General features: G+C 39.9%; 1 protein-coding gene across 1 annotated transcript in view; it reads left to right on the top strand.

The window, feature by feature from the left end:
• The first annotated feature begins 8211 nt into the window (after positions 1–8211).
• LOC118417582 (rhophilin-2-B-like) overlaps positions 8212–13428 on the top strand; it is a 32506-nt gene continuing 27289 nt past the window's right edge. The window contains 2 exon segments of the mRNA XM_035823174.1: positions 8212–8453; positions 9666–9781. Of these exon segments, the coding sequence (XP_035679067.1) occupies positions 8370–8453; positions 9666–9781 (200 nt within the window). The 5' untranslated portion in view covers positions 8212–8369.

The raw sequence follows: 13428 nt of genomic DNA, 5'->3' as shown, positions 1-13428 counted from the left end.
AAGAAGTTATTCAATCAACTGGATATACGTTTGGATTTACCAAAATAAAATCCAGTTGCTTGACTAGCTAAGTGAACGTAACTGCTTTTTTTGGCGTATCATATTACGGTACTTTGATGTCTAACTTTCAAGTTCATCGACGCATCTATCAACATAGCCTAGAACATAGACGTAGCCTAGCTATGAGGATGTATTCATAACATCTGCTGACGATCTACACAGTCTGTTGGCTGGTTGGTTTATGTAGAGTGTATTCCCAATTGGTTTTGTTTGCTGACCCTCTTCCAACAAGTTGTCTTTGTTTGTCAGACGTGCCCGCCAAAGCTTTTTCAGTTTTCACGGCTTTCTTTCTCCACCCAGAATACACTATCGTGCTTACAAGTATACTCGATGAAGCGCACGTGTTTTTGCTACCACAAATCCACACACAACAATTACTGTTGACCATCAATTCCCACCCTGGCAATTGTATAAACAACCTCAAGGCGGAGCGTGCGTATTAAGGACGGGCCGCTATTAGAGAAACGACAACTGCACAAAGCTTGTTGTGTTTGGATTTTTGATCCCGGCACCCCAGTGGCAAACCGCTGACGGCCCCACGCGCTCTCAGCGGTGTGATACCTCATTCTCACCTGAGCTAACCATCAAAGGGACCGACGTCAACAGGTGAGACGGAACAGACGAGCCGTCATGAGTGTTTTTTACACTTTTGAAAAAATCACTGCACGCGACAAGCCGCTAGAAAACAATACAATAGCTGGTGAAAGACGACGTCATCTTTAATAACAAAAAAATACACATCGTGTATACAATCGCCAGTCATCGTTTTGAGCGAACCACTGAGTTCTTTGTACGTTTTGACGTCTATCACAGGTAAACCAAGGAGCTTCTATATCAGATATAAAAGCTCCTTGGGTAACTCACAATTCCAGTGGAAACAGTCTTGAAGGCCTCAGTTTATCTTTAATAATTAAAAAAAAACTTTTTTGGATATCATAGTAGCTTTTTGAACGTTTTGACAAGGTAGCTCAGATTAGTTTATCGTTTCTTTAAATAATTGCTTTCCTCATTCATAATCTGCTTTCCCGTTTTTTTTCTGTCCACAGAAGTGAGACTTGTGCGAACTTTCCCATGTGCTATCGCCGTTTGAAATGCCCGAGACTTTTGAATATGAAAAGCCCACTTCTTGCGATCGGTGTCTAAATGTTGCACAGTGGTCACAAAACCTCGGGTTTCAATATGGCCGCCTCATCCATAACAATGCCAGCGTGATTGGTGCAAAGGAGAAAAGAATATAAATGCAAAACGCAGTCAATTAATCAAGAAAGCTGTTAAAACATCTTGCACCATGAGAAAGTTAAATGTTAAGAAAACAAAATGCTCAGAGAGAACAGAACTAAAGAGGCCGAATTTGCGAAAGAAACACTCAAACCGGCTTTTTGAAACAGAGAGGAAACTCTTTGAAAAGAATCCACGATCTCCCTGTTAGCTGTCACCATCAAGAAATTAAAGCCGAAAAAATGCATGTCTAGTTTCTACTATTGTACTAAAATCATTTTTATTTATGATTAAAACACGGGACTATTCATTAGCAACTGCCTCTATTAAAAGAAGACCCCAATATAATGTACACAGAAGCATCAGATAGTTTAGACCCATTGAAGGCACATTTTAAAGATTCCGGATCCATTTTGATACGTTGTTGCATCTGTGTATCAACCTCCTTGATATCAACTTTACAATTAGCCTTTGGGCATTAGTGTGCAAATAAATATTTCATAGTTCCAACTTCCAAGGACGCCTTATATAACGTATACAAATATAAGCATATTAAAGGTTATGTGTATTATATATATCAAGGAGGTTTTATCTTGATAAAACCTCCTTATCTATGTTATATATAGAAGAGAAACTTTGATAACTAAAAAAAGAATTAGCTTTATGTTACAAGCTCCGATTTGGAACAAGTTTATACGAAAACCCTTGATGTGTTTAAACTGGTCGCACTTCTCTCTTACAATCCTGTTGCACTTTTCAAAGTTTGTCTGGGGTTAACCGGTTGAAAGTACTCTCCTTTTTCATCGTTGCTCACAGTTGAGCAATTGGCGCTAATGTAGTCAAACATTCTGCTAACTTCTGTTTACAAATCGTTACAGATCGTCCCATGCGGTCGTTAGGAGGTGCGAAGACGGGTAATTGACGCTAACGAAGCGTTTGTTTGCGGTGGGTTTGACAAGTGGTCGTCAAGACGTCCAACAACCTGAGATTAGATAAGAACCTGTGAACTCTGCCAGTGGACTTCTACATACTACTTCCACGGTCAAGAGACTCACAATCCATGGGTGAAATTAAGATACGTAAACTGTAGGAGCAGAGGCCTAGGAGAAATTGTATTTCTGGTTATCTAATACCCCCCTCACATTAGGCGCGATTCGATCGGACGACGAGTCTGCGAGCTCTCTAATTTACGAGGAGGAATGACCCTGATGCTGACGAAGAAATGGCAGAGTTCCCTCTTCCCGTCAGATTCATGCCTTCTCGAAATTGAGAGCGCGCAGACTCGTCGTCCGATCGAATCGCGCCTAATGTGAGGGGGGTATAATCGATCCTAGCAAAGATCAGCCGATCTTAGCTAAGGGACATCAAGTTTTCGATCCGTCACGGGAGTGATGAGCCAGAATTAATTTCCTTCATTATTTTCATACTGGGTTCCAAATTGTCTACTTTTCTTGTAGAATTCCTTGTCTCTTACAGTTTTATGTAAAACAAAACCTATGTAGTTAACATTCTACTTCCAATTGTTCAGCTTGACATTGATCAAGGGCGTTGTACAATGTCCTTGCTTTGATCCACCTGTACAAGGCACATCATATGGTTGTATGATTATAATGAGATCATGGAATTTTGAAAATAATAGTGTCCTGATGCATTTCAGTTATACATTATTAAACTGCAGTCATCGATGACTTCGGCTGAAACCTAGAGAACAGGCAATCCCTGCCCACCCTAGTTTTTTTAGGGCCGTGATTGTGATCAGGAACACAGCATCCATTTGTCTAAAGGAGAAATTTAACTTGACACTGGGGAATCGTTGTTTGCCAAAGTTTATATATAATATAAGTTACTTATACGTAGGACAACGCGCGCCCTGACAAAATTCAATTCTCTGTTCATATACATGTGCTAGTAGCTACTGATTCTAATTGTTCAGAATGTGAGTTTACATCGAAACATTTTACACATGGTACTAGTATTCATTATATATCACATAGCCACTAATTAAAAACAATTCAAAAAGAGCGTAAGAAGAGACAAGGTAAGCACAAGATTCAAACGAAAACAAAGTGAGTCTGTTGTGGAGTTAATTTACCGATATTGACATCAAACATCACGGTTTAAAACGATGTGGCGACAACGGCACCACTAAACCAACTTAAGTGGACATCACGCCAAATAGGCTGGGTTTTTATGCATCAGCGCTCCTCGCATGGGAGTGCAAACTTGACAAATATGGCGAAGAATAGGGACACTCACGAACTAGTGTTTACCCGTGAATTTTTCAGCGGGAAAGTTTTCTTTTTCTTCGCTATATACACGTATAAAGAGACTCTAAATATCAGGGGGCAAATAAACTTACACAATGGGAGGGGGGGTCAAAAACCTATTACAGGGGGTACAGACCAGTACAGCAGCTCTCTGTCTGCGTAAAGCGCCCTCTACCGGAATAAATACCACCTGCATCCCCAAGACATTAGCAGGCTGACCACCTTTTGACCTTTCTTCATCTTTTGACACAGTTCGGTGAGAAGTAATTCTTGAGACGGTGCGAAGCGCGTTTTCGCAGGAGATTAAAAAATTACAGCATGCGTGTTATAAGCATTTTTTGTCACTATTGTGATAGAGGCAAGATCGTTTCAGAGAAGATGGTTATCAATGATAGCACACTCATGAGCATAACCTCAATTTGACCCAGGCAAAATGTATCCGTCAGCAGCACGGAAGTGAAGAATTGTCCCACCATGTACAGACGGCCAAATTATGAAACGGTGAAAATTAGAGGTCTGGCGAATTTTTCAACCAGCGAAAAATCTCTCTCGATCAAATCTGACGTCATAGAAAAAAGACAGGAATTCCATGAGTTGCGTATCAAGGTAAAACTTGAAAAATAATACTTGATAAAGGTATTTTTATCAAAGACATAAAAAAAATGATCAATGGGCTTGTGCTCCGGATGACAACTTTTAAATATCTTGTCGTACTTTACTTTGAACCGCTTCCAATATATATATTTATACGAGGGTATCATAAAGGAGGCAACCTCAGCCTTTGTATCATTTATGATACAAAGGCTGAGTCCGATTTTAACCTCCTTCAATCGAGGGCTAGTTCTCTCTCAACCGCGGTGACCTCGTGCCGACCTTCGCCAAAGTCTGACATGGTTATGTCGAAACTGTCGACAGAGTGCCGAATTTTGAATTGCCTGATTTCCTATCATTGGCACCAAGTTACAAATTCGATTTCCAACCCGTGAAGTCTCAAGGTGGTCGTGAGGAAGTCGTGACCCCTGAGCTACCTTTTGTAGGTACACGTGAATTTATTGTGAATTTGGGAGAAATATGAATAAATGAATGAAGACACTTATTCATTGCCTCACATTTGTGCGCCAAATAGATCTACAAGTCGCATTAACGTTGTACAATTGATTTGCTTTATTTTGTCTTAGTTGAATTACGTTATTATTTGCTGATTGTTGCTGTGTCACCATTTATTTGATTTTATATTGTTATCATTTATTGTTATGTATGTACGGGGTTTCCCCCCCAGGGATCTTTAAAAAACGCCGGCCTGGCGACATGTACCCATGGATAAATAAGAATAAACAAACAAACAAAAACAAATATATTGAAAGTTGACAAGTGCAAAATAACTAATTAACATTTAATAAATTCTACTCCCTTCGCACAGTAGAAATTTATCTAACGTTATTCATTTACTAGTATTTGTATATTACTCTTGGAGATCAAATGTACCTTTTGGTGGGAGGTTTATCTAGCTGCATTAGGTATATATATATATGAATTTCGGCGGATAGACTGGTGAACCTAGCGTCATGGCTTATGCACCACTTGTTACGTTCTCGATTCTCTTCGGTATTACTTCATTGTGTACGCACACGAAAGCATGGATGTACTATTTGTTTCTTTATCAAGGTACAGTCTGTGCTTCGTCTCTATTCTGAACTTTCACAATCATTTTGTAGTTATCAAATGATCGTAAAGAAAAACGATAAGTGTCAAAAAGCGATAGTCAGCGGTGACCACCGCTGCAGCAAAAAACTTTTTCCTGCATTTATTCATTGACTCGCTAGAGGACCCTCGTGATCGATTGCCTCTTACTCTGCTCTGTCTGCTCCACATTGACGTCATGAATCAAGGCAAGAAAATCTGACGATGCCAATTCATATATATAATATCTCCAACAATTCACCATATAAAAAGGTTGGAATAATTACAAGAACAAGTTCTCGGAGTGATCCAGCGGATCAGAATTACTAGTAGTAGATCTGAAGACATTTTCCTCTCACGATGAAGTCACTCACTGGATTATTTTCTATCTTCATTTTGTCTATCTTCAGATCTCACGATGCTTCGAGATTGTTATTCCTGACTGTCAGTTAGGAATAACAATCGAAGCATCGTGATGGCAGGGTAGTCATGTGATGCTATCTCGTCAGACAAAACTGCAAACACGCCAATGGCGTCATAAAGAAACTGCTCCTCCAGTGTTGACCGAGTCAACAATCTAGCGAGGGGAGTGACCCGTTTGAACGTGGGATAAGTCGTGGTATTTACGACTGACTTGTTTGCAGTTCTCTGTACTTTGTACTTAAACACAACCACTGCTCTCTGAACTCGACAGCGGCAACCTGTAAAAATAACTTTTCAGATTGTTTGACACTGCCATAACGTTACCAAAGGTACGAGGTCCTGTGGCAAGATCACAAGATGTGTGCTGCTCCAAACGATATGGCCGACGTAGAGGTATCAGAGGTACAGTGCCTTTATACATGATCATGATAATCAAATTATTAGCGATGACTACCTTTATGTGCACGTGTATACCCACAGAAAATACTAAAGGTTACCTTCACTTTTAGTTTTTTCTAGTGAACAATTGTATGGACGAAACTCTATCTTGAACCCCCTTGCACTAAATGAAATCTTCGTTCACAGAACAGTTTAACGTATAAAATAATGCTACGACTATCGTTCACCTGTCTCTTATTAAAATAAGTGTATGCGAATTTACAGAGTACGTGTTGCACAAATTGTAACATCTGCATTTCCCCAAATGCATGGTTCTGCATTTTATTACAACTTTAAGCTATACCAAGGGCGTTATATTATATCACGTCCATGGCTATACTGTAGAAAATATCCTTATCCTATAGCGATCTACTCTACTCCTTTTAATATGCAGAATTTCGAAACAGCAACATTTTTTGCTGTCATGATCAGCTGGTCCTTGATAGTCACTTCTTGTTGTCAACTGTCGTTTTGACGTTGGCAAACATGTATCGATAATGACTATGGTGAATTGTGACCTTTTGGACCTTTAGGACGCAAGTGCTCCTTTTTGGTGCGGCAAGTGGAATACAATCGATGATAAATGATTTTTGATGGGCTAAATATTTATCTGGATTCTCTTGTTGCTAAACACTCGGGTGCTCGTTGAAGCGCCGGAGTATACTTAACTTAAAATCGTTATGTTCAATCGTGAGTTTTGTCTTTTGGAAGTATTGATTCTTCTGAAGACTGGTTTGTTCCGCACGGTAAACCGCAACAGTTTGTCACAGTAATTACAAGCCGCGTAAGACCGGGCCGTCAGTCCGGGACTGTAGGGTTTGTTCCACTCACACCTTTTCGTTTCGATATTAGTGTACTTGATCCCGAAAGGATGTGCCAGTGAGAACATAGATGGAAAGTACTTTTTCCAACGGAACAACGTCTGGATCTGCTAGGGATATGAACCCATAACCCTTAGATTATAACCACGTCCACAACACCACCGTCCCATCTGAAGACTTCAGTGACATAATTAGGCTATATGTGTATGTTGTGACTAAATTCAGGCAAAAATATTGTATTCTTTTACTTCGTTAGACAATATCGATCTTCGTTGTTCACAAAAGCACTGACTGTATTGATTTACTAGTTATCGCCCGTGACCCTTCAAGCTCCTTGCTGAGAGGTCAGTTGACCTAGCCTGTCCGGATGTCGATGCTTGGCTAAAGCGACGCCTTACGTTTTCAATGCTCACTGCAGCCTTAAGATCTTCCGCTTCTCCGTAGTTCTCGAATCACGAAGAGTAATACGTATGACATGAAATAAAATACTTGTTATTACCTAAATAATTCTGCTAATAATGATATAAAAGTCAACGTGTAGTTCCTTGTATAACCCACTTTATACACTTAGTGATGTACTTTTCCTTGGAAACAGTCACTTTGGTCATTACAAAACTCTAGCCTAGCGAGGACATTATAATGACTATGACAACAATCTTGTGATCTCTTGTGTAAATAATGGATGAGAATTAATTGAGTTTGCATGCTTAAAAAGTCTAGTCCTCCTAAGATTGAAAGAACAAGATGATGGTGGCCACCTAACACAAAGAAGATGAAGAAGAGCTTCAAATACTTTGGTCTACAGAAGGACATACGCGTCAAACTCAAAGACGTCAAACTTCGCGCTTATCTTATCGAGTCTGTCTTCCTAAACGTGTCATTAATTACAGGGACCACTAGAGAGAATGATTGACGATCCTGGCAACCCACGGAAGCTTTCCCACGAACTGTTCCAGATGAAAACATTATAACTGGGTCAAGAACTGTAATCTGACTCGTCTGTACCCGCCCCTTGCGCCGTCGCCAAAAAACACTTTTTATCCCGTGAGCCTCTGGGATATTTGCCCTTTCGCCCTTTATAGACTATCCCATTTAATCTCTAGGGGGATTGATTTTAGGACTTCTAGTCTGCTTATCTGTCCGAATTGAACTAAAACATATTGGATCTAGTCAAGTTTTTCAATACAAGTTATATATATTTTACATTGATCTCTTCACTCTCAATGACGGATGGAAAGAACTTAATATTTGGAACGGAAGTATTTTATGTGAAGGAACCCCTTTACATTCCCGGGGTGTAGTGGTCCGTGACGTCAGCACAGCAGGGTGTAGCACGTAGGACACCAAAGGTTTGTGGACACGGCACAAGGTGGTCACAGCTTCTGAACAAACTGAGAGAAATTCTACCTATCAAAGCTCCGTATATCTGTGCGAGAAACGTCTGGACGTGGAAGATAGAACCATGACAGATGTCATAGTCAACGGGAGCATAGAAGAAGAGACGGGGGAGAAAAGCCCGCCAAACGGTCACCGACCGTTCCGGAAGGTATGTTTCGGGGGGCTAGGCGAGAATCTCCGCCGAGACAGAACAAGATGACACGGTCTAACCGCATGGGAAGGGGTTGGGGAAGCCGATTTTAGCGATCAACATAGAATGTGTGTTTCTGTATTGTTTTCCCGTGTCTAGCATTCGCACATGTACGATAACGGTGAGTAAATAGGGTTAGAGATAGAGCCTAAAGCGTTGGTAGGTCCAGTGTATGGGTGGACACCAAACCCCTCAAGGATCGGATATTGACTCACTAACAACAGGTAGTGACTAAATCCAAGGGGTCAGCGAACACAAAGTCCACAGGTTGTTAAGTTATCAGTAAAACTGGGTGTGGTGTCTTCTGGAATTTCATAAACTTCTGGAATACGTAGTCACTAGAGGAAAACAGACTAGAATGGGGCATCTGTAGAGGAATGTAAACAATTTTGTATTACAATGGACGGATGGAAATGTGTTATTTGAGGTACAGATGGAAAAATTGAGAGCACAGTAATGCAAACATGCCGGAAATAACCTGTTGATTTGCAGGCTTTGTTGTCATTATAGAGGTCATGAAAATGTGTGATAAACAGTTTGTATCACAATAGACTACTTTCCACAAACCTATTTTACCTCCTTTATCTATGCAGGTATGTGTTGTGTGTTGAAGAGCTTGCATGTATATCTGATTGTGATTTGTTTTGCTCTGGAGTTTGGTATTATGGCTTCATGTTGCAACCAGTTGCTCTTTAGAGAAATATACATTGTACATCATTGCAACAATGATTTAAGAAGGGTATTTATGTGTATGAAATTATTTTTCATATAGCATTTATATTAAAAAACAGTTGTTGATGAATTCCAACATGTCCTTGATTATCTTTTATTGTTTTTCCCCCACATCAAATAGTTTGTGCCTTGTACTGTTGGAGATCCTCTCACCGGATAGCTTAAAATCAAACAATGCTTACCGCTAGATGAGCAAAGGTTAGGTTTGACAGGTCGTTCAGTTTGATAACCAGCTGCTGATGTGCCGCATGTCTACGAAGCTTGTGTATTACGCTGAAGGGCAGATATACTGACTTTTTAGATACAGTAACAGATGAAAACCCATACAGATGTATTAAGCAGAAACGATATACATCCCAGTGACTTCAAAGTCAATGTGCAATGGTATGTGTGTACATAGTAATCATGGATACCAATTTTTGCCATCATAATTTGCAGGGTTCCAACCCACTGAACCAGACACAACGTGGCCGACTGCAGCACAGGCGGAGCGTGCTCAACACACAGATCAACAAGGAGATGAGGATGAGAGCCGGTGCCGAGAACCTGTACAGGTAAAATATGCAACCGAATCACACCCCACATTATACTGACTGGTTCTCATGTAATTATCGTACAAATGGACTGTGCTTGCAGCCTTTGTATTCCAGATTTCAAGTCTTTGGTCTTGTACAAGCGATCTCCTATGAGTTGTTCAAAGTTCTAAGTGAATTGTCTGAGGTGTTTGTGGCATTGTTCAGAGTTCTAAGTGAATTGTGTGGGAAAACATTCTAGGTGTTTGTGGCATTGTTAGATAGTTTACATCATCATGTGTAGATCAGCCCTTTCTGCGTGCCAGGGGCTTTAGCGCATTTGTAACCAGCATTGATGTTAACATTCAATAGGGACTAGTTTGGCGGAAGTTAGGGTAAATCAATTGTTGGCTTGTTCAAAAAGTGTTGGCTGCCATGTGGTCATTATTATGGCATACTCAAACTTGACATTGTAGTAAGAAATCACCAGACTTAAAGTATGATCATCTTATTTTTGGCTTCTATCAAACACCTGAATCTGGCAGCCAGCAAATATTCACTTCATTATTTTCTATAGATCTATTTGGGTGACTCTTGCATGAAGGCTCTGGCTTGGCCTCTTTTATTCTCTTTGAAGGAGAAAACATTTCTTAAGTGTTTGTTCTACAGGTGAAATATTCTAGCAGGTGTTTAAACAAAAACTATAAACTAAAGACTTAAGACGTTTGGATAGAAGTTAGGTACAGAATTCCCTGTTAACTCCAGCCATCTACTCCTTTTGTACATCTTATAGGTTCAAGTACTTTAGAAGGCCAAAGCTTGGATTCCTGTGTTTACAAGGGATTTAAAGCTCTCCCCCCAAGTTCTATGCAGGATTCTAAGGGATAATTCTAAACAGGTGTGTAGAGTGTGTTGAATAGGAGCTGATAGGGTTTATGTCTCTGAGCTGTCAACACCTTATCATAGAATGCTGCTGTAAATTAATTTTTTTGCAGAAGGAAGGAAAAGATTTCTGCTGTGTTTGAATTTGCATTTTGAAGGGATTCTGTAACATAGTAGTCATGCAAATTAGACATATTTGCAGTGACAAAACAGCTAAAATAAAACCACAGCAAAAGTTTCATGGTTTACAGTAAATCATGTCTACATAAAAGTTATATCCTGGTAACCAGCCTTTTTTTTTACACCTAAGTCCTTTTCAATGATTTTCCTTGTTTGAAGTCAACAGGACAGGTGTACTACTATAGCCTATATCAGGAGGTATACCTGTCTGTGTACAGATGAGGCAGCCCTGACACCCTCAGGGTGGCCATATTTAGATCTCAGATTAGAAGAAAGATTGTCAGCTGGGAACAAAGGTAGAACCTATTCTTGTCACTTTGTGTAGCTGGCTAAAGTCCAGGTACAGTATTAGCAAAGATTAAAAGTCAGTGGGTTGAAACTTTCTTACTTTGACAACTCGAAAAGTCAGCGACAGATTGACTGTAAAAACTGTACATCCGTGTTGTGTGTTTTCTAGAGGATTCTAAACAAAAAGAAAGATAATTATAACCTATGATGTCACCTGTTGCTGATGCACAGGTTGTGTGTTGGGTAAAACAAAAACCCTTCACCTGGCCTCAGGCATTGGGCATTAGGTAAGGACTGAGTGACAGGCTAGTTCTCAGTAATAGTCACCCACTGAGGACATGTTAGAGATATGCACATTCCTGGCACAGCTGTTGCCTATCTGTGCCAAAATTTCAGATCCAATTGCAAAAATGCTTAGCCATTTTTTCAGACAAGTTGGAGAATGTTGTACTTGTTCAAATGGAAGTAGATGGTCAATGTTTTTGTTTTGTTTGGTTGGAAGATGTCCTATGACTGAATGTTTAGTATCTTTTTTTTTTAGAAAAAACATAGATTTACAGAATGCAGTGTGTATCATCTAGCGCTATATTGCTTGTCTGCTTGTTTTTTGTAATCAGTAATTCGCCTTTAGGTGTAATACACCAGTTTTGTACAGTAGGTACAAGCTGTGCAAGACAAGACTATAAGGTTTGATCCACTCACACTGGGAAGGACCCTAGTGTGGTGTGTGTTCTTTGATATGCTCAAGGTGGGACTGTCCTCAAGCACCTCCACCTTTTTGTCCCACTCGAAAGGACGTCCCAAGCTAAAGTTAGGTACTCATTTTCACCTAGGTAGAGTGAGGAAATAGGTGTAAGGGATTAAATACCCAGAACCTGCAGATTCTAAGTTCTCAAGCCTAACCACAAGACCACCTTACCAACATTTTGCACCTATGCCCTCCATATTGTCCTTGATTCCATAAGATTAATGTGACACTACATTTGTATGGTCAATGTTCAATGTAGCAGAAAAACACGTTTTCTTGATTGCTTGTCCCAAGGACAACATTAAGATAGTCCTGTTAGTGTTACATTACAAGCCTTTGGAGTGTCACTGTATTTTACCTATATAATGCAGTGCCTGTACATGAAATAAGAAGTGGCATGCTCTAAGAAAACAATGACTTGCAGAGCCTCCACTACCTGCCATGACACAGTGCTATTATGTGTAATTATCTGGCTCAAGCAAGGCCCCCCAGGTTACATCTCACATCTCACACTTTTTACTTCTACATGATGAGACTTAATCGCAGGTAAAGATGGAACCATGTCAGCGTCCTTTTGTCACACCAAACTCCCTCTTAAATGTAACATTTTGAGATATCAAAACTGGAAGTATCACTGCAGTACCGTAGCAAATGGCTAGAAGGCTTATTATAGACTATGCCTTCAATTTCCCAACCCCTGCTCATATATGAAATATTATGAAAATCCATCTCCAACTTCTTGAGTTATGCTGTCTACAAATAAACAACTGCACACAAACAAACAGATCTTCTTGGCAACAGACCTTCTATTCTTAATGCAGTCCTGACCAATAAATAGCTAATCTGACTTGTTTCTGGACACTCCATAATCACAGGATAATTTGTTCATGGGGGCAATTTCAGCATGCTTTTGTGTACACTTGCTCCTGTTTGTAGCAAACATGAAAGAACAGAAAAACAGCCATTTTAGTCCCCAATCCATCAATACTAATGACCAATAGATGTGAGAATATTTATGAATAACCATAATGTTATCAAAAGGGCACAGAAAAATATGTCAGTAGCCGAGGCGGAATTTACCCCTTGCAAAGATATTTTTGCTCTGGGTAAACATGGTGCTTGCTTTGACGCATGTCGGTATGTATATTTGAAGCTGGTAACCTGTGTGTGCTGTGACACACCTGTCATGTAAACAATGGGAGTGGCTCACCTGTGCACAGGTAAACCCTCAATGTACAGGTGTTTTCTTTTGATGATTTTGAATCTTATGACAGTGGTGGACAGACTTTCTTTTGGGGTCTCTAAAGGGCCCTTTGGTATGATGTTATGATGATATATGGGTTATTATGGATTTTTTAGAGTAGATACTACCGTAACTGCATTTGTAGCTATGAATAAGTTATGAAGTGATCATAAGTACACAGTATTTCTTACAGGACTGGTCCAAAAGAAATAGGAAGAAAAGGGTGCAGTTCTGTCTCTAAGGCATGAAGGTTCATTTTGAGGCTGCTCTGTTAATAGTCAGCTGTAAAATGCCCTGAAAATAGCCACATCATTCCAATATAAAATTTTCAGCATTATATTTGTAGCA

The sequence above is a fragment of the Branchiostoma floridae genome, chromosome 6 (genome assembly GCF_000003815.2).
Source record: "Branchiostoma floridae strain S238N-H82 chromosome 6, Bfl_VNyyK, whole genome shotgun sequence".
Classification (NCBI taxonomy): domain Eukaryota; kingdom Metazoa; phylum Chordata; class Leptocardii; order Amphioxiformes; family Branchiostomatidae; genus Branchiostoma; species Branchiostoma floridae.
This window is presented reverse-complemented; position numbering and strand designations above follow the sequence as displayed.